The 27069-nt window shown below is 36.3% G+C and overlaps 1 protein-coding gene across 2 annotated transcripts in view; it reads right to left on the bottom strand.

Annotated features, from left to right (window-relative positions):
• Positions 1 to 27069, bottom strand: part of KLHDC1 (kelch domain containing 1) — a 54646-nt gene that overhangs the window by 13278 nt on the left and 14299 nt on the right. For both annotated transcript variants that reach the window (XM_042943108.1, XM_042943110.1), the window contains 9 exons: positions 26893 to 26963; positions 26299 to 26416; positions 25752 to 25870; positions 18043 to 18121; positions 16076 to 16159; positions 10660 to 10743; positions 10111 to 10169; positions 4953 to 5065; positions 3451 to 3523 (listed from right to left, as the gene is read on the bottom strand). In XM_042943108.1, coding sequence (XP_042799042.1) covers positions 3451 to 3523; positions 4953 to 5065; positions 10111 to 10169; positions 10660 to 10743; positions 16076 to 16159; positions 18043 to 18121; positions 25752 to 25870; positions 26299 to 26416; positions 26893 to 26963 — 800 coding nt within the window. The remainder of the gene's footprint in view (positions 1 to 3450; positions 3524 to 4952; positions 5066 to 10110; positions 10170 to 10659; positions 10744 to 16075; positions 16160 to 18042; positions 18122 to 25751; positions 25871 to 26298; positions 26417 to 26892; positions 26964 to 27069) is intronic.

Genomic DNA, 27069 nt, shown 5'->3' with positions numbered 1-27069 from the left:
GAAACACTCTGCCCAATTCTCCAACTTATATGTTAGAACATAAATTGACATAAACCTTCATCAACACCCAGATTATGTTGTGGGGTCGGGGATGGGGACTGGATAAAGGAAATGGAATATAAGGAATGCTTAATTTCCAGGAGAGAAGGCCATGTGAAACCTCGGCAACAGTCATGGGACCCAACAGTAAGTACCTAAGGCTCTATAAGCCAATACTTTATTGGACTTCTTTCACAGACACATTTAAAAAGGGGTCCTTGTTGACAGCCACTGACACAGGCAATTAGATACGGCTTTGTACTTGGCCTTTCACCCAAGCGTTGCTCTAACCACAGTGAGACCTGGAGGAGAGGGTGGTACACTGTGGAACAGTGGTTCTCAACCAAGGGTGATTTTTGCCCCCACGGGACGTTTGATAATATCTGCAATGTTTTTGACTGTCACAACTCCAGGTGGGTGGGTGGGTGGGGGAATACTATTGGCATCTAGTGGGTAAAGGCCAAAGATGCTGCTAGACATCTTACACTGCAAAGGACTAATGACAAAGAATAATTTGGTCCAAAATGTCAATGGTGCCGAGGTTGAGAAATCCTGCACAGAATTACAAGAGGAGAATTGGGCCGTTCACATTTTAAAGTATAACTTGGAACAGTTTGCACAAAACGTATTCAGATGTTAAGTAAACTCTCACTCATAAAAATTAGTATACATCCACATATATATGTTCTCCTTACACTAAACTGTATCCTCCTCACCTCATACCTGAAGATAGATCTGCCTCTGTCTTATCTGCCTTAGGGAAACTCTGGCCTGGACTTCATCATCGAAGAACACTGGAAAGCCTTTCCTGCCTTGATTTTGGTGACATCTAGCTTGCAACCTGATGTTTTGTCTACAGACTGATAGTTTATGTCCTCTCACAGCTGTTCTAAACTTATCACCTAAACATTCTAATAAAGCATATTATTTACATGACACATCAGCTGAATTCAAAGAAATGTCTTTACATAGCTCAGTTCTAACTAATATATTATTGATAATAGTTGTGTTGCTCTAATTACTTATTAAGGATAGAATTATAAAATAGGAGCAATTTAAAAATGAAACATATTCTTAATACCACTTTGGCCCAATATTAATGCAATCAAACAACCGTAAGAGAACTAAGAATGTCTCTAGTCCAGCTTCCTCATTTCATGGGATGAAGAAATTAATGCTCAGTTTCTTTAAGTAACTTTCCCAAAGCCAAAAAGCTAGGTAGTAGCTGAGCAAGGACTAGAACTCTGGGCTCCCATATCTTAATATGAAACTATTTAAGTTAAAAAATACATTTCAAAAGATCCAAATTGCTAAAATAATACATTACAATGAATTTCTACACACGAAAATATAAGAATCACTTATGTAATTATGATAAACTCTAATTTTTTGTGCATATTAATATAGATGTACACACTGAAATATATACAATTTTTTTCAGGCTTTTTTCTCAAGTAAGTTACTTCATTGTCATTTATTAAACTTCTGAAATGCATGTCATTAAGTTGACTTCACACTAGTATACATAATCTGTAGCAAAAAAATCCTTAAATACATGGCATGAAAACAGTAAAATCTATTACCAACTATAATGATTATAAATGTTCTATCAATTTCCTATGAATATATCTTTATTATACTACTCACTCAAATTAGGGAAAAAAAAGAATTACAATACTAATGTTGTTTTCTCTGTACAGTTTACCCTAGAACAACACGAGGTTTGGGGCAGTGATACCCCACAGAGCTGAAAATCTGCATGTAATTTTTGGATCCTGAAAACTTAACCACTAATAGCCTACAGTTGACCAGAAGCCTTACAAATAACATAGTCAATTAACACATATTTTGTATGTTATATGGTTTATATACTGTATTTTCACAATAAGTAAGCTAAAGAAAATGTTACTTAACAAAACAAAACAAATGAATAAACAAACTAATAAAAACCAAAATCAGACCTATGAATACAGAGAACCAACTGATGACCGACAGAGGAAAAGGGAATGGAGGGATGGGCAAAATGGGTGAAGGGATGGGGTGCCTGGATGGCTCAGTTGGTTCAGCCTCTGACTTTTGATTTCAGCTCAGGTCGGGATCTCATGGGTTTGTGGGATCAAGCCCTGCATCAGGCTCTGTTGCTGACAGCATGGAGCCTGCTTAGGATTCTCTCTTCCTCTCTCTCTGCCCCTCCCCCACTCTCTCTCTCTCTCTCAAAATAAATAAATAAATATTTTTCAAAAATGGGTGAAGGGAAGTGGGAGATATAGGCTTCCAGTAATAGATGAATAACTCATGGGAATAAGAGGTACAGCATAGGGAATATAGTCAATGGCACTGTAGTAGCATTGTATGGTGACAGACGGTAGCTATACTTGTGGTGAGTGTAACACAATGTATACACTTGCCAAATCACTATGTTGTACACTGAAACTAATGTAACATCATGTGTCAACTACACTCAAATTACAAAAAAGAAAATGTATGGGATGGGGCACCTGGGTGGCTCAGTCAGCTTAGCATCTGACTCTTGATTTCAGCTCAGATCATGATCTCACAGTCGTGTGACTGAGCCCAGCGTCAGGCTCCCTGCTGAGCATGGAGCCTGACTGAGATTCTCTCTCTCAACTTCTATCCCTCCCCACGCACCTCTCCCTCTCCCTCTCCCTCTCTCTCTCTCTTAGGAAAAAAAAAAGAGAGAAAATCATATGGGGAAAAAAAGAAAATCATATGGAAAATATATTTATAGTATTTTATTTATTTTAAAAATCCATATAATAAGTGGACCCATGCAGTTCAAACTTGTGTTGTTCAAGGATCAACTGTAGTCTAATAATAATATGCTGTTTCTACAATTTTTTCTCTATAATAATAATATAATTATTCTCTAATAATAATATGCTGTTTCTACAATTTTTTCTCTATATAAATAACTAACATGTTTCTTTTTTAAAAATTCATATAAGTGAATATATCAGTTAATAAAAATAAATATCTGCCATCTATTTTATTAACATGAAAGTTATTTTCTCATTAAGTTGCAATAAACCTCTTCCAAAAACAAATAACTACTAAAGCCAAATCCATTCTTGTCTACTTATTAAAAATATTAACATTATATGATACTTCCAATTTCTTAGGCTTTTCATATTTATGAGGCAAGATTATACAGTTACCTAAAAGAGTAACATTTTCAAATATGCAAATATGGATGAAAACAGAATAGACGATTTTTAACAATCAGATATAATTTGAAATGATTATTAAATTATTTGGGTAACATCAAGCTTATTTGAAAGATATCTTTCTTGATGATTTACAATTTTAAAGGCAAACACTATAAAATCAGTGCTATATTTAATACTTGACTAATTCTTAACTATTTTACTATTCTTTAAGTTCTATATTTACCTGGGTCTTGTTTTAGGTAAGTGTGTAAGTTGTTTCCAACAATTTGTTATGACATTATAAATCCAACCATCACCTGCAATATTATGACAGTTAAGAAATTAAGATTAGGTCTTTGTACATTTCCCCCCAAATTTATCATGCTATATTTATGCAACTATCTTTTGTGTGTATGCATGTTTTCTCACAAAAATTTTCAAAGATATAGAGAGGTAGAGTGAACATGATAATGACCCCTCACATATCTCAGGTTCAAGAACTATCAAGATTTTGCTACATGTTCTCCATTTCTCTCTTTTTTGTTACTCTTGTGGCTCAGTTATTCTAAACCAAATCCTAGATCTCCTGTCATTTTCCCCATATATACTTCACTAAACATGGCTTTTAAAAGGAGACATATTTTTCCAGAATGACAACGGCATTATCACATACATAATCACAATGCCATTATCATAGTCAACAAGATTAAAATAACTTCTAAGTATCATGTAATACCAGTATGTTACACTAAATCTATAGAGGAGGAAACTGACTGGACTAAGAGTTAGGACATAGAATTTCCCACAGGCCAATGACCAAAATCAGCAAATAGGAATTAGAAACAGTAGAGCTCAAAAAGATGTTCTATTAAACAACCCCTAATGAAAAAATAGATGTTAGTTATTAGATTCCAAATCTCTTTTAATTACGAACCTTCAGGTTGGAGAAGCATAATAATCTGTAATAACTAACATCCCCTGCTAGAAACCCTTGTTTCTCTAACCAGCCTCTGGAGTTTGTCTGTTGTCCAGCAGACTGCTGGATGCAAAGCTGATGCTTGATGCATTTTTGTTGAAAAATAAATACGTGTTTCCAGATCCCATATGGAATTATATAAATGAGTTTAATGGTATATAAGGTTTCTTATCAAAACACCTCTAGCCACAGAAAACTTCTGGGTTAAGAAAACATGAAACCTCAACTATGTCAAACTAGGAAGTGGATACTTAGTCATTTGTCTTTCCTGATGCCACAGTTTTACTGCTGAAAAAAAAAAAAAAAACAAAACCTGCATTACAAAACCATAGCTATTGGGATCAGCAGTGACAGGAGTTTAAAAATTCTGGCTAAGCACTTTCTTTACAGTTCTGGAACAGAAAGAGAAGCAACTGCCTTCCCACCTTATATTTCCAGAGCCTTCTGGGGGAGACTGTTCTAATCCCCATTCCAGCCTACACTGTACTGGGATCAAAAATCAGGAAGGCACAGAATCACAGAATATTATAGTTGAAAGGGGCTTTAATTCATCTAGGTTCAACTACCCTTTCTTTTCTATATATCTAGGAAACAGGAGAACATGGAGAGCCAAAGATACTAAAGCAAAGGGTTTTCTAATTCTTAATGCAATCATACAGTTGGGGATAAAGGTAAACCAGAAAATCTGAAAAAGAGACACCTTAAATATCAAATACAATTAAGAAAAAAGAATGAGATAATAATTGTAGGCTACACTTTAGTTGACTTACTTAATGGAATATTGTCTGCACTTAGTCCACCAAATAGAAAAAGTTTATCATCAGCTATTGGTGTTAAAGTATGCCATGACCGATGTTTGGGGGTTTCTCCATTAACAGGAATCCTGTGGCAAGGGAAAAAAAATAGAAAAATCTAGGTACTGTGTTAGTCAAAATAAAAAGGTTTTTGATAATCTCAGATTAAAGGGGAAAAAACTGCCTTCACTACTTTTAAAAACAGCTGATTTTATGAACTCCACCTGTATTAAGATTTTAAAAATATTCTTAAATCCTTAGATGAATTTAAATAATCTTTCCACTTAGTGTCTATTCCACCTGGTTACAGAACACAGACTGAAAATTTAAAAGTCCTAGTTAATTCACAATGCATATGCAACATCATTCTTGTTTAATCAGTGTAACTTCCCCAGTTTTTCAACATAACCATTTTCATGTCTGTAACTTTTTACTGTTGGCCCATGTTTAGTTTTATATTTTCAGCTGATTTCCTTGAGGATATTATGGGATTTTGTTGTTGTTCCTTTTACTCTGGTTTACTTGCTGTACGATTTCCCAAAGTTTCTTTGCCTTAAAATGCTAGCTATTCTAGCTTCAAAATAAAAGCATGCGAGCCATTCCAGATCCAGGACAAACCTCTGAAGATTTTTAAAAAATACTGTCCTATTCTTAGAAAATTACAAACAGGGGCGCCTGGGTGGCGCAGTCGGTTAAGCGTCCGACTTCAGCCAGGTCACGATCTCGCGGTCTGTGAGTTCGAGCCCCCCGTCAGGCTCTGGGCTGATGGCTCGGAGCCTGGAGCCGGTTTCCGATTCTGTGTCTCCCTCTCTCTCTGCCCCTCCCCCATTCATGCTCTGTCTCTCTCTGTCCCAAAAATAAATAAAAAACGTTGAAAAAAAAAATTAAAAAAAAAAAAAAAAGAAAATTACAAACATAAGTACAAAAGTTTAACTCATAATTCAGGAGGTGAGAAGGCATCATTCTTCAGCATTCTGGAATGTTCCAGAATAATACGGGCCATTTGTGGAAGATATTTTTTTCTAAAATGGAAATATTTTTATTTTTTGTATTGATTATAAGAATCGTTTTGGTTACAAAACATTCAACAACCACATTTTTTTTTTAGGGGCACCTGGGTTGCTCAGTCGGTTAAGTGACTGACTTCAGCTCAGGTCATGATCTCATGGTTTGTGGGTTCGAGCCCCCCGTTGGGCTCTGTGCTGACAGCTCAGAGCCTGGAGTTTGCTTCGGAGTCTGTGTCTCCCTCTTTCTCTGCCCCTCCCATGCTCGTGCTCTGTCTCTCTCTGTCTCTCAATAATAAATAAATATTAAATTAAAAAAATATATGTATATATTTAAAAAAAATTTTTTTAATGTTCATTTTTGAGAAAGAGAAAGACAGAGGTGGGCAGGGGAGGGGCAGAGAGAGAGGAAGACACAGAATCTGAAATAGGATCCAGGCTCTAAGCTATCAGCACAGAGCCTGACGTGGGGCTCAAACTCATGAACTGTGAGATCATGACCTGAGCTGAAGTCAGATGCTAAATGACTGACCACCCAGGCACCCCAACAAAAATATTTTTATTTTTATTATTATTTTTTCTATGTTTACTTTTGAGGGAGACACAGAGGTGAGTGGGAGAGAGGTAGAGAGAGAGGGAGACACAGAATCCAAAGCAGGCTTCAGGCTCTAAGGTGTCAGCACAGAGCCCAATGCGGGGCTCGAGCCCACGAACTGTGAGATCATGACCTGAGCCGAAGTCGAACGCTCAACCAACTGAGGCACCCAGGCGCTCCAAAAGTATTTTTAAAAAGGAGAGTTCTCTTATAATCCTGTCCTCTAACAATAAGAAATAATAATAATTTGGTATAATCTTTCTAGGCTTTAATACACATATAAACATGTTTATTAAAAATACATAAATAGGATCATACATTCTATTCTGCAACTTTTTTTTCATTCAACTAATATGTTGTAGAATATTTCTATGAAGTGTAACTTTCTTTGGTAAAGGAAGCATGACGGCCCACTGGCCAAATGTGCCATGATTTAAATAATCCCCAAATGAATGAACATGAAGGTTGACCTCTAGTTTTTGCTTTTATAATAATGTTGTAACACACACACACTTACTGTCTTTGGGGAAACTCTGGATCAAAGCAGAAATTCCATTTTACATTTTAAATATATTGCCAAACTACCTTCCAGAAAAACTGTACCAATTTATGCTCTCACTAATTATGTTGTTACAACTTCAGCACACATTGGGCATTTATAATTATTTTTAGCTCCATTTCTTTGATTGTCTCTGAAGTTGAATATCTCTTTAAAATAATTTTTGCCCATTTGTAAAATAAATTTTGCCCATTTGTATTTGTATTTGTATTTTGCCCTTTAAAATAATTTTTGCCCATTGTGCCCATTTGCCATTTGTATTTTGCCCAAATAATTTTGCCCATTTAAAATAATTTTTGCCCATTGTATTTCTTCTGTGAGTTGTTCATTTATGTCCTTTGCCCATTTTTCTGCTGGATTATTTGTCCTTTTGTTACTGATTTTCTGAGTTCTTGTGGATTTAGGCCTTGTTAAAAATACTGCAATATGACTTCCAGTTTGTTTTTTGTTTGTATTTTCCAATTTTTCTTTTAGCTTGGGTATAGTTTTCTATACAGAAAACTACATACAGAATATTTTTAAAAATATTCATTTATTTATTTTGATAGAGAGAGAGAGAGCAGAAAGAGGGAAAGTGAAAATCCCAAGCAGGCTCTGAGCTGCCAGTGCAGAGCCCTACGCGGAGCTCAAACTCACAAACCTGTGAGATTATGACCTAAGCTGAAACCTACAGTCAGATCCTTAACCAACTGAGCCACCCAGGGGCCCCCAGAAAAATTGAATTCTTAAGTGATCTTATAAGTCAGTCTTTCTATTTAATAATTTTGGGTTTATAACCATTTTTGGGAAAACTTTCTCCATGCCAAGATTTTTAAATTATTATTATTTTCTTAATTTACATCCGAACTAGTTAACATATAGGGTAATAATGATTTCAAGAACAGAATTTAGTGATTTATCACTTACATACAACACCCAGGGCTCATAGCAACAAGTGCCCTGCTTAATACCCATTGCCATGTAGGCCATCACCCCACCCAACACCCCTCCTTCAGCAAACCTCAGTTTCTTCTCTGTATTTAAGAGTATCTTATGGTGTGTCTCCTTCCCAGTTTTTATACTATTTTTGCTTCCCTTTCCTTATGTTCATCTGTTTTGTATCTTAAATTCCACATATGAGTGAAGCCATATGATATTTGTCTTTCTCTGACTTATTTCCCTTAGCATAATACACTCTAGTTCCATACACATTGTTGCAAATGGCAAGATTTCATTCTTTTTGATCGCCAAGTAATACTCCATTGTATATATGTACCACATCTTCTTTATCCATTCATCTGTCGATGGACATTTGGGTTCTTTCCATACTTTGGCTATTATCGATAGCACTGCTATAAACATTGGGGTGCATGTACCCCTTTGAAACAGCACTCCTGTATCCTTTGGACAAATACCTAGTAGTGCAATTTCTGGGTCATAGGGTAGTTCTATTTTTAGTTTTTTGAGAAACCTCCATACTATTTTCCAGGGTGGCTGCACCTGTTTGCATTCCCACCAGCAGTGCAAAAGGGTTCCTCTTTCTCCGCATCCTTGCCAACATCTGTTGTTGCCTGAGTTGTTCATTTTAGCCATTCTGACAGGTATGAGGTGGTATCTCATTGTGGTTTTGATTTGTATTTCTCTGATGATGAGTGATGTTGAGCATTTTTTCATATGTCTGTTAGCCATCTGGATGTCTTCTTTGGAGAAGTGTCTATTCATGTCTTTTGCCCATTTCTTCACTGGATTATTTGTCTTTTGGGTGTTGAGTTTGGTAAGTTCTTTATAGATTTTGGATACTAACACTTTAGCTGATATGTCATTTGCAAATATCTTATCCCATTCCATCAGTTGCCTTTTAGTTTTGCTGATTATTTCCTTCTCTGTGCAGAAGGTTTTTATCTTGATGAGGTCCTAATAGTTCATGTTTGCTTTTGTTTCCCTTGTCTCTGGAGACAGGTCAAGTAAGAAGTTGCTGAGGCCAAGGTCAAAGAGGTTTTTGCCTGCTTTCTCCTCGAGGATTTTGATGGCTTCCTGTCTTATGTTTAGGTCTTCCATCCATTTTGAGTTTATTTTTGTGTATGGTGTAAGAAAGTGTTCCAGGTTCATTCTTCTGCAGGTCGCTGTCCCACCACCATTTGCTGAAGACACTGTCTTTTTTCCATTGGATATTCCTTACTGCTTTAAAGAATAGTTGGCCATACATTTGTGGGTCCACTTCTGGGTTTTCTATTCTGTTCCATTGATCTGGGTGTCTGTTTTTGTGTCTGTACCATACTGTCTTGATGATTACAGCTTTATAAAACAGCTTGAATCCAGAATTGTGATGCCTCCAGCTTTGGTTTTCTTTTTCAGGATTGCTTTGGCTATTTGGGGTCTTTGTGCTTCCATACAAATTTTAGGATTGTTTGCTCTAGCTCTGTGAAAAATGTTGGTGTTCTTTTGATAGGGATTGCTCCATGCCAAGATTTTAAAGACAATCTGCTATATTTTTTTCCTGGCACTTTTGGAGTTTCATTTTTAATGGTATTTCTATTTTGGAATAATATATGGCTCTGATTCCATATCACTACATGAACAGCTGAAGTGATACCTAAATATATTTATTCTATTGTTAAATATATATTTTGAACCACAAAAAAAATCTTTTACATACTTCATTATCTGTTTACTTGTGATGACACCAACAAACTGTTCCTTCATTTCCTCTACTGGCCAGTTCTCAAGAATACTTAGAATAAAACCAGTACTTTTACATAATCAAGTTTCAAACTCTGGTATTCTCATGTTTTATATAATTTGGTTAAGAACAAACTCTGCATTTAAATCTGTATATTCCTTGCTTAGACATATAATCTGAAGGAAAAAGATACTAATTCAGTTTTAGAAACTCAAATTTGGATTATGATCCCAAACACACACACACACACACACACACACACACACACACACACACAAATGCCTTTCGATTAAAACATACTTAAATTTCAAACGTACCTTCCAGACCAAGTCCAGGTATCTAAGTTCAGACAGTGTAAATCATTCATCCTAGTTTGCTAAAATAAAAGTGTGTTAAATTAGTCCCTGTTTCACATTTTTCATGGACTAAAATTTTGGTTTTAAAATTACTTCAGGTTAAAGATAGACTATCTCCATCTTACTTATTTTTACTTATTAGCATCAGAAGTTTACATATGAAGAAACAATGCTAAGCATTAATCAAATTACTATAGAGCTACCCAATTAATGTGTCAAGGGAGAAAGGAAGAAAAGGCCTTAAACTAATAGGATTTAAATGTTAAGACATTAAGCTTTTCTGGTTATGCACAGAAGTGAAGGATTCTCCTCATTAAAATATGATTTATAAATCATGTGTGATTACTCATGTATAGTCTGTTTAGGGGATGGAAGATAAATAAAATTTATTATTGAATGGTATTTTATTTACCTAGATACTTTGAATGTTCAGTTGTTCCCCCAAATCAGAAAATAATTTTTGTGAGCAGAAGCACACATAAAAATATCATTTTCATGAAAAACACTAACCAAAACACGTCCGCCAAAGATATAGCCCTTATTTCCAAGAACTGCACACGTGTGCGCGGCTCGCGGCTGCGGTGGGACTCCACCCTGCAGGCAGAGAGGAGGAAACAGAGTGCGAAACTTGAAACATCTCTAAGGAAGTCACACTCATGCTCAGTATGAGAAATACCTGACTACCTAGTCACCATTACCCCTATAATTCGATAAACACCCTGATGCAAAAGTTCATTGTAGGGACGCCTGGGTGACTTAGTTGGTTAAGCACCTGACTTTTGGTTTCAGCTCAAGTCATGATCTCACGGTTGGTGATGACGAACCCCACGTATGGCTCTGTGTTGACAGCCTGAAGTCTGCTTGGTATTCTCTCTCTCTCTCTCTCTCTCTCTCTCTCTCTCTCTCTCTCTCTTCCCCTCTCTCTCTGACCCTTCCCTACTAATTGCTCTCTCTCTCTCAAAATAAATAAACGTTAAAAAAAAGTTAATTGTAAATAGTAATCATTATAGATAAATACTGCTCTTCAAGAATGAAATTTACTCACCCTGATCTTTACTTTCTCTTTTACTTTTATTTTTTATTTTTAAAAATATACATCCAAATTAGTTAGCATATAGTGAAACAATGATTTCAGGAGTAGATTCCTTAATGCCCCTTACCCATTTAGCCCATCCCCCCTCCCACAACCCCTCCAGTAACCCTCAGTTTGTTCTCCATATTTATGAGTCTCTTCTGTTTTGTCCCCCTCCCTGTTTTTATATTATTTTTGTTTCCCTTTACTTTTTAAAGTGTTTTTCTTAGGGGTACCTGGGTGGCTCCCTCAGTTGAGATTTGACTCTGGCTCAGGTTATGATCTCATGGTTTGTGAGTTAGAGCCCCATATTGAGCTCTAACTCCAGCTCAGAGCCTGGAGCCTGCTTCAGATTCTGTGTCTCCCCTCTCTCTCTGTCCCTCCCCCTCTCTCTCTCTCTCTCTCTCTCTCTCTCTCAAACATTAAAAAATGAATAAAATGATGGAACAGAATAGAGAACCCAGAAATGGACCCACAAATGTATGGCCAACTAATCATTGACAAAGCAGGAAAGAATATCCAGTGGAACAAAGATAGTCTCTTCAGCAAGTGGTGCTGGGAAAACTGGACAGCGACATGCAGCAGAATGAACCTGGACCACTTTCTTACACCATACACAAAATAAACTCAAAATGGATGAAAGACCTAAATGCAAGACAGGAAGCCATCAAAATCCTCGAGGAGAAAGCAGGCAAAAACCTCTTTGACCTTGGCCTCAGCAACTTCTTACTCAATATGTCTCCAGAGGCAAGAGAAACAAAAGCAAAAATGAACTACTGGGACCTCATCAAAATAAAAAGCTTCTGCACAGAGAAGGAAACAATCAGCAAAACTAAAAGGCAACTGATGGAATGGGATAAGATATTTGCAAATGACATGTCAGCTAAAGGGTTAGTATCAAAATCTGTAAAGAACTTACCAAACTCAACACCCAAAAGACAAATAATCCAGTGAAGAAATGGGCAAAAGACATGAATAGACACTTCTCCAAAGAAGACATCCAGATGGCCAACCGACACATGAAAAAATGCTCAACATCACTCATCATCAGGGAAATACAAATCAAAACCACAATGAGATACCACCTTACACCTGTCAGAATGGCTAAAATGAACAACTCAGGCAACAACAGATGTTGGCGAGGATGCGGAGAAAGAGGATCTCTTTTGCATTGTTGGTGGCAGTGCAAGCTGGTGCAGCCACTCTGGAAAACAGTATGGAAGTTTCTCAAAAAACTAAAAATAGAACTACCCTATGACCCAGCGATTGCACTACTAGGCATTTATCCAAGGGATACAGATGTGCTGTTTTGAAGGGACACATGCACCCCCCTGTTTATAGCAGCACTATAATTCAATAATTCACAAAAGTCCAAAGTATGGAAAGAGCCCAAATGTCCATCGATGGATGAATGGATAAAGATGTGGTATGTATGTATGTATGTGTGTGTGTGTGTGTGTGTGTGTGTATATATATATATATATATATATATATATATATATATATATATATATAGTGGAGTATTACTTGGCAATCAAAAAGAATGAAATCTTGCCATTTGCAACTACATGGATGGAGCTAGAGGGTATTATGCTAAGTGAAATTAGTCAGTCAGAGAAAGACAAAAATCATATGACTTCACTCATCTGAGGACTTTAAGATACAAAACAGATGAACATAAGGGAAGGGAAACAAAAATAATATAAAAACATGGAGGGGGACAAAACAGAAGAGACTCATAAATATGGAGAAAAAACTGAGGGTTGCTGGAGGGGTTTTGGGAGGGGGGATGGGCTAAATGGGTAAGGGGCACTAAGGAATCTACTCCTGAAATCGTTGTACTACATGCTAACTAATTTGGATGTAAATTTTAAAAAATAAAAAATAAAATTAAAAAAATGAATAAAGTGTTTTTCTTAAATGCCTGACACTATTTGGCAAAATAAAATTTCATGTAAATTTCACCTTGAAATATAAATATTTAAAAATCAAATTTAAACTATTCTTTCCTCACTTCCCTTTCCCCGCGCCCCCCCCCCCCCCCCCCCGCTGAGGTAATATTGTGAGCAAGCAGTGCACAGTGTGATAATCTCAGAGACCCTGAAAAATTAAATCTGCCCCCCTAAAACTCTTGATATCTCAAATTCCACAGTAAAACTTTCACTCTTGCTTTAAGCCAAACAGTCCTTTGTAGCTTGCTAAAACTCTTCCCATTAACTAATAACACTTTTCTATACTTTACTTTGAACAAATACAGCAGATCTTTTCTCTGGAGAAGTTTTGTATTCGTGGGTAAAGACAGTATAATGGATAGATGAATTAATGAGATTCTAAGGGAAATTTTTCTGCATAATTTGCACGTGTTCATGGTAGGAGTCTTTGTTTATGCATTTCATTCCAAGTTCTAAAAGAACCTTTTCAACATTTTCAGCACATTGGCTACTGAATGTGGGCACAGGAAGTTTATTTTTTTTTATTTTTTTTAACTTTTTTTAATTTATTTTTGAGACAGAGAGAGACAGAGCATGAATGGGGGAGGGGCAGAGAGAGAGGGAGACACAGAATCGGAAGCAGGCTCCAGGCTCTGAGCCATCAGCCCAGAGCCCGATGCAGGGCTCGAACTCACAGACTGTGAGATCGTGACCTGAGCCGAAGTCGGATGCTTAACCGACTGAGCCACCCAGGCGGGGGCACAGGAAGTTTAAACTCTACATTCAATATCAGAATTTCCTCGACTTTTCAGGTTTACTTGAATCACTGTCCTGAAACCAATACAGTAAGAAATTATTCAGATATTACCAATTTACACTTAAATAAATGAGACAGAACCTTCTGAAATGTGGTCCCCAGTCATTCCAGCAAAATATAGTTTTTATTATTACCCCACCCCTGATCTGAAATTTTGGAAAAATTATTCTACTATAAACATATCTATTATGCAACAAATATTGAATTTTTATCAAATACATCTCATAACCACCTAAAGCTTCTGAATGAGTTCACATAATTCTAAACAAAAACAAAGAAATGGCATCTGCATTAATCTGTAACTGCATAAATAATGTACAATGCTTATTAAGTTGCTTGAAATACTGAAAATAACTCAAAGATCCCAATTACTAACATACTGTTCTTAAGGGATAAAAATGCCATGTAGGAAAAACACTTTCAACCCTTCTATTTTACAGATCACACACTACATGGCTTATCTGAAGGACATAGCTCTTTTATGACAGAATTAGAATGCAATTCCAATTTTTTTCAACTTTTACACCAATAATTGGTACACTCTACCATGCTGCCTTGTCTTTTGATGTTGATATTTGGAAATAATAAAGTAATTTAAGAGTGTCCCTAAAAAATGAAGAGAGTGGATTCCAGCTACAACCATGTCAGAAAAACTTTCAGATAAAGTATAAATAATATAAAAACTTATTTGAAGAAATCATCAGAGAAATTACAGTGAAAATATTGGTAAATATGAACTAAATTAGGGACATGTGCATGTAAGGCTACTATAGCAGGAAAGGAGGGCTATGAACTGAGGTAAGAAGGGAAAGAAGGAGCCAGAGAAAGACTTGAAGTTCAAATATAAGTCCCTCAGCTCCCTCATCCCCAGGAGCACATCCTTTTTTTTTGTTTTTTTTAAGTAGGCTCCAGCCCAACATGGAACTTGATCTCATGATCCTGAGACCAAGAGTTGCATGCTCCATCAACTGGGCCAGCCAGGTGCCCCTACAGGAGCATGTTCTAGAAATTCGCCTTCAATAGCTATAGATCCCTGATTTTTCTCTAAATAGAGGGTACAGATGCCTGAAAAAGATCTAGGATGAGTTTCAGTAGATCCATTCTCAACAATTTTCTCTGCACTTGCTTGTTCCAATATAATTATGTGAACAGAGATAAAATGCTTTTATTTCATTAACAAAAGACATAAATCTTAAAATTCAAATGTATGTACGTCATATATGCATATTAGTGGACAATTTTGGTTTTGCCTGTTCAGCATTCCATTCTGCACAGTTCTGGTGAGTTCATCAGCCACAAAATCCTGCTCCCTTAGGGTAGGCCTGAGACTTGGGCCTAAACCAATTATCCCCTTGGCAACAGGGACCAATGTAGAGAGTGAGAACATGCCCAAATACAACCACAGTCCTTTTCTAAGACTTATTTGTAGACATTGAAAGAATACAGCACCAGTAGAAAAGACTGTTTGGATAGCCAGGACCATATTCCCTCCTAAAAGAGCTGGCTGGTCTGCAGTAGACAGAATAGAGCTAGCATATAAAGAGAAGCAGAGAGAAACTAACAGAGAAGGAAAACATTGTTGCTGTTGAGTAACTTGGGCAAGTTCCTGAGGCTCAAGCCCTTGCGGCTCTTCCACTGTGTGAGCCACTCCAAAACAGACTTCTCCCCATGTGAGAATTCGTTATTTCTTAAACTAACTTGAATTTGTGTTTGTTCACCAGCACCTGAAAGAGTATTAATAATGTTTTTTTTGTCATGCTATAACCACATGTAGATTTCAAGAGTTTATGAAATATGGGCTTTTTAAAATTGTGGACTTCATTATAAAAGGACATTTTAAAAGTGCCATTATTAAATGAGGACATCACACTTGTGGCTAAAGAATGATGATGGAACCCTCTTTAGAAGATTTTTCTAGAAAACCTTAGCTAACCTGGAGAAAAATAGGTGATTAAAAAAAAACGACTAGTGACAGTACTCAGGGACCCCTTAATATATAAATATAAACTCAATTGCTAAAATCCAAATGACTTAGCAAAACTGTATCCTTTTAAACTATCAATGGATATATCAATATAAAGAAAGGTAACTTTTTACAATACTTACTTTAATTTCTGGTTGAAACCAACTCCGTGTCTTTGTATCAAATATATGAACATCATTATGCCACCCCCAGAATATCTGTTCTTCCTAAAACAGAAGTTTTTTAAATATTTAAAAGCTTTTATAATTTTTAGATTAATGTTACAAATTTAATTGCATATTTACCAGTGAAATAATAGGCACCATTACAAAAATAGAGTTAAGTGTTAGCATAGTCATAAAGCTAACGCGTACAGCAGTGGCTCACAAAGTGTCGCCTCCAGGCCAGTAACAGCCACCACCTGGCAACTTGTCCTCTCATAGCATTGCTTCCAGTGAATTATAACTTTACTCATTGATAACCTGCCAATCCTCTCAAGGATTGTCTCTTTTAAACTTGCAGAGGACAGAATGACATTTATATTTTGCAATCTGTTTTCCTAGAGTACATGCTCTGAATTCCTAATCTTTGCAATTAGGAACTTTAGGGGACCATGGTTCTTGTTTCCAAAGAGTTCCAACCACTTCTATTTAACCAAGCAGTTTGTTCGTATAGGTAAAACTTGTGCTCACTCTCTTCTTTGTCTTCTAGGAAACAAAACTGTCAGCGAGGTACCCATTTAGCAGTTATACTATACTTAGCATCTCTGGATTGTTGAAATCCTCTGTTACTACTCTAGCTTACCACTCTGTTGGTTTTATGTTCTATGCCAGAAATACATCATTCATTTTTGGCAGGACTTGTCAAACAAATTAAACAAACTAAATGATTTACTTAATTTAAAATCTAAGAGAAAAAAATCTACTGGTACACCAGAAACTTCAGGACATGATCCTTAGCCTAACCTGTACTAGAAGAGAAAAAAAATGAGTAAAAAAATTAGATAGAAGTAATGGGGATGTATAGTTCTGAAAATTATCAGTAATACTATAAGTAGCAAAGCTTTACACATATTTTATTTGAAAACTCAAAAACCATGGAAATACACAGAGAACTTTTTAAATACCCATATACAAAAACATAGACATGAAGTGTACATATATATTTATATTATAATGTACAAAAATACTATATGCTAGTAGAAGGTAAAACCAAAGAGTTACTATGTATCTCGGTGCTGGGATCAATGTTGTGTTTGTTTGGTTTGGTTTAGTTTAAGATTTTATTTTTAAGTAATCTGTATACCCAACGTGGGGTTTGAACTTTCAAACCCAAGATTAAGAGTCGCATGCTTCACCGACTGAGCCAGCCAGGCACCCCTGGGATCAATGGTTTTTACAGTTATCTTTTAGGGGCGCCTGAGTGGCTCAGTTGGTTGAGAGTCCCATTTCAGCTCAGGTCATGATCTCTCGGTTCAAGGGTGCGAGCCCCGCATTGGGCTCTGTGCTGACAGCTCGGAGCCTGGACCTGCTTCAGAATCTGTTGCCCTCTCTCTCTCTGCCCCTACCCCTCTGTCTCTCTCTGTCTCTGTCTCTCTCTCAAAAATAAATAAACATTAAAAAAAATTTTAAGTTACCTTTTAAAAGGTTTCATTTTTATGTCATGTCTTATTTCATTAGTAATAGATTATTCTCTAACCAGTAAGACGTAGGAAAGGTAATGTCACTATCAATTTACTGCATTACAGAGGCCAGTCTGAGCTATGAATAGTTCTGGTGGACATACCTAAAAGGAGGTGTGTATCAGCAACAGCCATTCTGGTTATCTATGAACAAAGTTTTTCCAAGTTGTGCTAAAGTCACCACTTGTCTAACAGAAGCAGGTGTGAGTGATGAATGTAAGAAATTACTCTGCCAGTAGCCATGAAGGCTAATACCACTAGGTGAGAGAACTTCCTCTAACTGAATCTAAATCCAAAAGAAAGAAAACACATTTTTTTTTCACAGTGTCAATTATGGCAATTTAAACAGAAAGATTGGGCTCATTGTGTCTAGAGACTTTAAGGGGATACTAAATTTGAGGAAAATGTAAACAGTGGTTACTGTCTTACCCAAGATGCATCATGAACATCAAAACAGTCCTGGAGTTCACTGTGTCTCCTACACCCATAGCCACCAAAATATATTAATCTGAAAAACAAGTACACATTTCAGATGTTCTATTTCCAGTCTGTTTGCAAAGGAGCTCATCTCTCTCTCCCCCTAGTAATCTAAACAAGCCAAATAAACTACAAAACCACAGTTTAAAAAAAATCAAGGAGAGAAGGGAAGAATCCTAAATGAACTAATGCCAGAAAGTGATGAGTTCTCAATAGGAGAGAAGAGACACGCGCACAGCTGCTTTCATTCCTGGTGCAATAGCAAGAGGAGGAAGAATCCGGGACAGATAGGCTTTGTAAAAGACACCACCCAAAATTTTAATAGCTGCATGTAGGCTGGCATGGCAAATTAGAATCTTAAGAAAATCAGCACAGTGGGAGATTGAATCCACTCGACAAGTCTTTCACATGGTCTTCAGAGAGCTCATGGTTGGTCACCAATAGGCAATAATCTACTAAATTGAGTCTACTAACATTTGAGATCAGGACAGAAGAGCTGACGGAAATACCTCAGAAGCATACCAAGCCATTACAGCACACAGGATGCCTGCTCTCAAAAGCCCAGAGGAGGACATACAAGGCTGAAAATGATCTCCTAAGGTATGGAAAGCGAAAGGGGGGACTGGAGAGCAAAGAGAACTCCCTAGTAATCCAAAGACCTACCAATGAGGCTACAAAACAGGGAGAGACCTTCCACGGTTCTGAGGCTCGGAACTCTGTGAAGCACGGCAGAACATCTTTGGAAAATCTGCGATGCTCAAACATGGGGTCCTAGCAAAGGAAAGTCCTGATCTTGCCTCAAAACATCTGAAGCCAGTTGTACAATGGAATCAAACTAAAGTTATAACAGCCTCAAACACAAATCAACTACAAATGAGACTGACTGAACTCCCACTCTAGCAGCTTGAGAAAAACATAAAGGACATGTCCTTTTCTGAAGATAAATATCATTTTTTCCAATCTTTACCATTCTTTCACACAGAATGTCTAGCACGTGGTAAAAAAAAAAATACAAGATACATGAAAAGGTAAAATAAATAAATAAATAAATAACCTATGAGCAAGAGAGCAAAGTGACCACAAGGTGGTCAGCATGGCATTTACAGTAACTATGATAAACTGTGATAAAGATAACAGACCTAGTTTGTAAAATGTGGACAAAATGCAGGAAGAACAGAACAATTCCAGCAGAGACACAGAATGATGAAAAATAACCACTAAGTGGAAATGCTGAAAATGGGGGAAAATGTAAGAAGTAAAGACTTGAATAAATAGGCTTCACAGGAGACTGGACATAGCAATGGAAAATACCAGTGAACTTGAAGATAGGTCAAGAGGTTAATAAAAAGTATTCAAATTAAAACAAAGAGAAGAAAAGGGGGGGGGGGAACCCAGAGAGCCCAAGCTCTGTGGAACAATATCAAATGGCCTAATGTGCACTAAACAGGAGCCCTTGAAGATGGAGAGACAAATAAATGTGTAGAAGAAATATGTGAAAATTACTAAGAGGTTTCTAAAACTGATGAAAGATATAAACCCACCAACCCAAGCTCAGCACACTCCAATCTGGATAAATACAAAGGAAACTACAAGCAGGAACATTTGTTAAAAAAAAAAAAAAAAAAAAAAAAGTTTATTTATTTATTGAGAGAGAGAGCATGTGCACAAGTATGAGTGGGGGAGGGGCAGAGAGAGGGAGAGAGAAAGAATTCCAAGCAGGCCCCACACTCAGTACCAACAACAACATGGGGCTAGGAGATCATGACCTGAGCCAAAATTAAGAGTTGGAAGCTTAGCCAGCTGAGCTATCCATGCTCCCCCAGGTAGGACCATTTTAATCAAATCAATGAAGAGCAAAAATAAAGAACAAATAAAGAAAAGCCAGAGTAAAAAGACATATACCGGGGAACAAAAACACGAATGAGAGTGAATTTCTCACCAGAAAACTGGAGGCCAAAAGCAATGTCATAAAATCTTTAAAGTGCTGAAAGGAAAAAACAAACAAACAAACAAACAAATAACCTGTCAACCTAATGGGTAGAGAAAAAAGTCACAAAGGAAATTAAAAATTACCTTGAAATGAATGAAAACACAATAAAACAAACAAAAAAGAAAATGCAATAAAATAAAACTTATGATGTACAATGAAGATGGCACTCAGAGGGAATTTTATAGCTGTAAATGCCTACAATTTATTTAAAAGATCTCAAATCAATAACAGAACTGTACACATTAAGGAACAAAAAAGAGAAGAGCAAACTAAACCCAAAGATAACAGAAAGAAGGGTTTAGTTTAATTAAAGGATATAAGCAAAATAGTAAATAGAAAAAAAACCAACAAACTAAAAGTTGGTTCTCTGAAAAGATCAACACAATTGACAAAGCTTTAGCTAGGTTGACAAGGAAAAAAAGAGAAAACTCCAAGCACTAAAATTGGAAATGACAGAGGGGATATTATTATCAACATTACAGAAATTAAAAGGATTTTAAGAGAATACTACAAAAAACCATGCCAACATACTGGATAATTTAGATGAAATAGAAAAATTTCTGGAAAGACACTATCAGAAATGGCTTGTAAGAAATAGAAAAACTGAATAAAACTATAATAAGGAGATTGAATCAGTAATCAAAAAACCCACCAACAAAGAAAAGCCCAGGACCAGATGGCTTCAGTGATAAATGATATCAAACATTTATAGAATAATTAATACCAACCTTCTCAAAGTCTTTTTAAAAAGAAATGAAGAGGAAAGAACATTTCCTAACTCATTCTATGAGGCAAGCCAGCCAAAAACATTACAACAAAAGAAAACTACATATATCCAGTAAGAGATTAATATCCAGAATAAGTAATGAACTCCTATAACTCAACAACAAAAAGACAACCCAATTTTTAAAAATGAGCAAAGGGCTTGAATAGACATTTCTCCAAAGAAGATCTACAAATGGCCAACGGGCATATGAAAAATGGTCAACATCATTAGTCTCTGGGGAAATACAAATTAAAACCACAATGAACACTACTTCACACCCACTATGATGCCTATTATTTTTAATTTTTATTTTATTTTTTGAGAGAGAGACAGACAGAACATGAGCAGGGAAGGGGCAGCGAGAGAAGGAGACACAGAATCTAAAGCAGGCTCCAGGCTCTGAGCTGTCAGCACAGAGCCCAATGCGGGGCTGAAACCCACAAACCGTGATATCATGACCTAAGCTGAAGACAGATGCTTAACCAACTGAGACACCCAGGTACCCCTTCCTACTATTTTTTAAAAAGAAGAAAAAAAAAGAAAAAAGAAATAAAGGAAGAAATGGCAAGTGTTGGCAAGGATATGGAGAAGTTAGAACCCATGTACAATGCCAGTGGGAATATAAAATGGCATAGTCACTGTAAAAAACAGTTTGGTGCTTCCTCAAAAAATTAAACATAGAATTACCATATGACCTGAAAATTCTACAGTTAGAATTAAAAACAGGGACTCAAACAATACTTGTAAGCCAATGTTCACAGCAGCATTATTCACAATAACCAAAAGGTGGAAACAAATGTTCATCAACAGATGAACAGATAAACAAATATGTAACAGGGCATACAATGGAATGTTATTCAGCCTTAAAAAGGAAGAAGCCCCGATACACACAACATAGTGAACTTTGAAAATATTTTAAGTGAAATAAGCCAGACACTAAAAAACAAACATTGAATGATTCTACTTCCATGAAATATCTGTAATAGGCAAATTCATGCAGGTAGAAAGTAGATTAGAGGTTACCAGAAGTTGGGGCGAAGAGGGAACAGGGAGGTATTGCTTAATGTCTACAGAGTCTCTGTTTGGAGTGATGATAAATTTTTTAACTAAATACAGTAAAACCTTGGTTTGACAGCATAATTCATTCCCGAAACATGCTTGTAATCCAAAGCACTTGTATATCAAAGCAAATTTCAAGAACCATTGGCTTAGTTGTGATCATGGGACAATCGGCATCAGGTACTACTCGTATTGCAAGACACTGCTTGTTTATCAAGTTAAAATTTATTAGAGGGGCACCTGGGTGGCTCAGTCAGTCAAGCGTCCAACTTTGGCTCAGGTCATGATTTCGCAGTTCGTGAATTCGAGCCCTGCATTGGGCTCTGTGCTGGCAGCTCAGAGCCTGGAGCCTGCTTCAGATTCTGTGTCTCCCTCTCTCTCTGCCCCTCCCCAACATGCTCGCTCTCTCTCTCTCTCTCTCTCTCTCAAAAATCAATGAACATTAAAAAAAATTTTTTTTTAAATTATTAGAAACGTGTGCTTGTCTTGCAGAACACATTACTGGCAATCCAAGGTTTTATGTACTGGTGATGGTTGTACAGTCCTGTGAATGTAATTGTCCACTGCACTGGACGCTTACGTATGGTTAAAATGGCAAATTTTATGTTACATGTATTTTATCATGACTTTTTAAAAAGGTGTAGTAAAAGTAAGTCCCTCTCCTACTCTCAGTCACTCAATTTCCCTGCCTGGGGCAACCACTGTTACCAGTTCCTTGTATATGTGAACAAGAAAAACTTCAAAGGACCAAAAACATACTTTGTAAGGTTAAGATCAATTAAGTCTAGGACACAAAAGCACTAACCATGAGGGAAAAAATGATAAATTAGACTATATTGAAATCAGATTATACCATTGAGAGAATAAAGAGATACATGCCCAACAGAAATGTTAACGCTTATGTACCAAAATACATAGAAGAATGCTCATAGCTATATTATTCCGAAGAGTCAAAAAATAGAAATGACCCAAATGTCTATCGACAACAGAATGAATAAATACATTGCAGTATTTCATTTAATATAATAACATACAGGAAAGAAAACAAACCATAGGTACATACAACATCATGAATGAATCTCAAAAATATAATTTTGGTTAAAGTATAAATTCTATAGGATGCCATATACAACATAAAAAAACAAAAATATATAAAATATAAAAAACAATAACTAATTTAGGATACCAGAAGTCAGGATAATGGTTTCCTTTAGGAAGGGGGCTGAGCATACTCATTAGGAGTGGACATAATGAAGGATTCTACAGTGTTGATGATGTTCTTTCTTTACTTGAGTGGTGGTTACATAAGTATGTCATTTTGTGATAACTACTTAAGGTATACACTTAGGATTTATAATAGTCCTATAAGAATGCTCTGTAGAGCTTCAATATCTAAACTAGTGAAGTATTTATACATTAACAGATCAATGGAACAGAATAGAAAACTCAGATCCAAATACCAATGAAAATTAGGTAAATACATGATAAAGGTAGCATCTGAAATAACTGAGTTACAGACAGGTAGCCATTCAGAAAAAGATAAACCTGGATCCATATCTCATACCATTCTCAGAATAAGCCCCAAATGAATCAACAATTCAAATGTAAAAAATAAAATGACAAAAGTACTAGAGAAAAATACATTGGTGAATTAATGTATAACTTTGCAATCAAGATTCAAGATCAACAAGCCATAAAAGAAATTACTGGTAAAAAAAGAAATTATTGATAAATTTATCTAAATAAGTTTTAAAAATCTGCTTAATGCATGTAGAACACATAGTAATAAGCAAACTCAAAAGACAAATGACAAATTGGAAAAAATATATTCATACCATACCATATCATAGTCAAACACTAATTTCCTTAATACATAAATAACTCCTAGAAACTGAGTTTATAAAAGCAAAACTCAAATAGAAAATAATTACCAAAGGACACAAATAGTTCAGAGAAAAAGAAATCAAAATTCCCCTTAAACATAGGAAAATACATCCAAACTTACAAAAATTATTTCAGTGAAAATGAAAATAAGACTGAGACATTTCTCATCTGTCAGTATGGCAAACAAACAAATAATCTGAGTTTGCCAACAAACTCTTGGCAAGACTATGGAGAAATAAGCATTCCATTGTTGAGCATGCAAAATGGCCCCACTTATATGGAGGAAAAATTGGCAAAATCTACTGCTGTGTGTTTCATTGTGTTCTTCCAAAATTCATGTTCAAGTCCTAATGCCTGCCCCCTGCCCCTGTATCTCAGAATATGACCTTATTTGGAGATAGGTTCTTTACAGAGGCAATCAAGTTAAAATGAGATCATTAGGGGAGGCCCTAACCCAGCATGACTGGTGTCTATAAAAAGGGAAAATCTGGAGACAGATAAGAATAGATAGAGAGAATCCTATGTGAACATGAAAGCAGAGATCAGAGTGATGTCTCTACATGCCCAAGAACATCAAAGATTGCCAGCAGAAATGGGGCGCCTGGGTGGCTCAGTTGGTTAAGCCTCCAACTTCAGCTCAGGTCATGATCTTGTGGTTCACAGTTTCAAGGCTTGCATCGGCTCTGGGCTGACAGCTCAGAGCCTGGAATCTGCTTCATGGATTCTGTGTCTCCCTCTTTCTCTGCCCCTCCCCTGCTCACACTCCATCTCTGTCACTCAAAAATAAATAAAACATTAAAAAAAAATTTTTTTTTAAGTTTGCCAGCAAATCACCATAAGTTAGGGGAGAGGCATGGAATAAATTTTTTCTCAAAACCTAGAGAAGGAACCAATCGTGCTGACCCTTTGATCTCGTACTTCCAGTTTCTAGAAACATGAGAAAGCACATTTCTGTTGTTTAAGCCCCTTAGCTTATGGTACTTTGTTAAAACAGCTTTGGCAAACTAAACATTTGTCAGAATTATAAAGGCAATCTAATTTTATCCAATGGATACATTTCATTTAAATTCATTAAAGCATAGTTTGTAACAGCAAAGGAACAGAAATAATCTAAGTGTTATTTCATTTTCAGGGGAAAGGTTATATAAACCATGGTATGTCCTCAAAGGGGAATGCTATGCAGCTACGAAAGAAAAAAAGGAAGGAAGGAAGAAAAAAGGGAGGGAGGAAGAAAATCAGCTTTCTAACTAGGGATTCAGAAAGATGAAAGATCTCCATGGTACACTGTTAACTGATGGAAGCAGCAGGGTGCACAAGAGTATACAGAATACACTGCTATTTGTGTAAGGAAGAGAGAGAAAAAAGGAATACGTGCACACACTCCTACGTATTTGCTTCTATTTGCATAAAGTAACACTGATGGCAGTGGCTTCCAAACCTGTCTGCATCTTGGAATCACCTGAGGAGTTTCAAAACATCATAACCCTAGAGATGATCATTTAATTAGTATAAAGTATCACCTGGGCTTTGAAATTAAAAAAAAAAATCCCCAGGTGATTACAATTGCAGACAAGTTTGAGAACCAGTGATGTAAGAATACAAAAGATATTAATTGAAGCAGCTATTTGTGCATGGTGGGGGAGAACAGAGTGGATAGGGACAGGGGTGGGAGCCAGACCTTTCACTGTAGACTTTTTAATATGGTCTTGAGTTTTGAACCATGTGAATGTGTTAACTATTTAGAAATTTTAATTAAATAATAAATTTATTAAAAAAAATAGTTGCATCCACAATGCTTATTTTTATGACATGGCTCTTACCCAGGATGCAGAACTGCCATTACCAACAGAGTCAAAACAAGTTTGTAATTACATCTTGAAAAAATTCAGACTTTCAAGTTTTCTCTATTTCAGCCACCACCCTTGCTAAAGTGTACTTAATGAGATGATTCTGCCGTATTACCTGTCTTTATATACCCAGCAAGAAAGTTTATCACGTGGTGTGGGTGGTTGTCCTTCAAAATTGGTGATTTTTTCCCAAATGTAGGTTCCATCTCTTGTTCGCAAATTAACAAAATAAAGCTTTTAAAAGAGAAGAACACCATTAGCAGACAGGGCATTTAAAAATCAAGTCTGTGTCTGAGGGATATGTGATCCAAAACTTAATAATATAACTTTTTTTTTCTTTTTGCAAGGTAAAATTTTTCATTGTAAAGTTAATGAAAAAGAAAGCTGTGTTTTAGAAGCAAAAATGACATATAAAACATACTGAAATGGATCTTTTCTCATCATGCTCTGCCCTATAGACACCAACTAAGCAGGGAGCGAACTCTGAAGCAGAAAGACATGGAAGAGACGAACACAATGGCTGCATTTTCACTCTATTTTTAAAACCTTGTAAGCTTAAGATTTTCTACATATATCTGCTCCTTTAAATATTTGTACACGAGATTAAGTGATACACTGAATATTACATTTTGCTGCACTCCTGAATTGAAAGAAAATATTACTCGATTGCTGTATCCTTTGTCATCATATCCTCCAAAAACGTACAGCTTTCCATTAATGCAAACACCACAACTTCCTGACATGGAGGTAGGGAGTTCTCCTTCCATGAGGTGCATGGTCCTGCAGCAAGAATAACATGGAATTCCATGACTTTCTAGAAAGGCAAATTAAAATTCCCTTTGAACTCCATGAGTACTCTTTCAGTGAAAATTGCCATTGACAACTGTAATTGAAATGCAATGGTAGCCAATACGGTAAAAACTCTAATACATGGTAAAGATTTTTCAACCTACTGGGGAAAAAAAATCGCAAAATCTTCAGGTGTCACTAGAATTGGGAATTAACTGGTACAACAAAGCAAAGTCTTCTGGGGTTGCCTGAACCTTGAGAGGAATGGTAAACAATGAAGACCGAGCAGAGAGAGGAAGAGAGTAGGGGAAAGAAAGAGCCAGAGAGAATAAAACATTCAAAGAAAAGGAAAGGGTCATGCTAAACGTTGCAGTATGTTCTAAGTTTGGTCTTAAATTCCCTGTAGTCTATGAAAATATTTAAATCAGATTTTAAGATTGGACATTCTGCAATTTAAAATTACTTACCACAACCCACTATCAATATCATAGGTCCAAATTTCATCATTAGGCAAATATACTTCATTGTCTTCAATTGACTAAAAACAGAATACATAAAATTATGTTTATCAATTACACAGTAACAATTAAATGGTTCCTCAAGATGGGAAATCTGTGATTAAAATGCTGCAAGACACAAAATCA

The sequence above is a fragment of the Panthera leo genome, chromosome B3 (assembly GCF_018350215.1).
Source record: "Panthera leo isolate Ple1 chromosome B3, P.leo_Ple1_pat1.1, whole genome shotgun sequence".
Classification (NCBI taxonomy): Eukaryota; Metazoa; Chordata; class Mammalia; order Carnivora; family Felidae; genus Panthera; species Panthera leo.
Note: the sequence above shows the minus strand (reverse complement) of the source record. Positions and strands in the feature narration are given on the sequence as shown.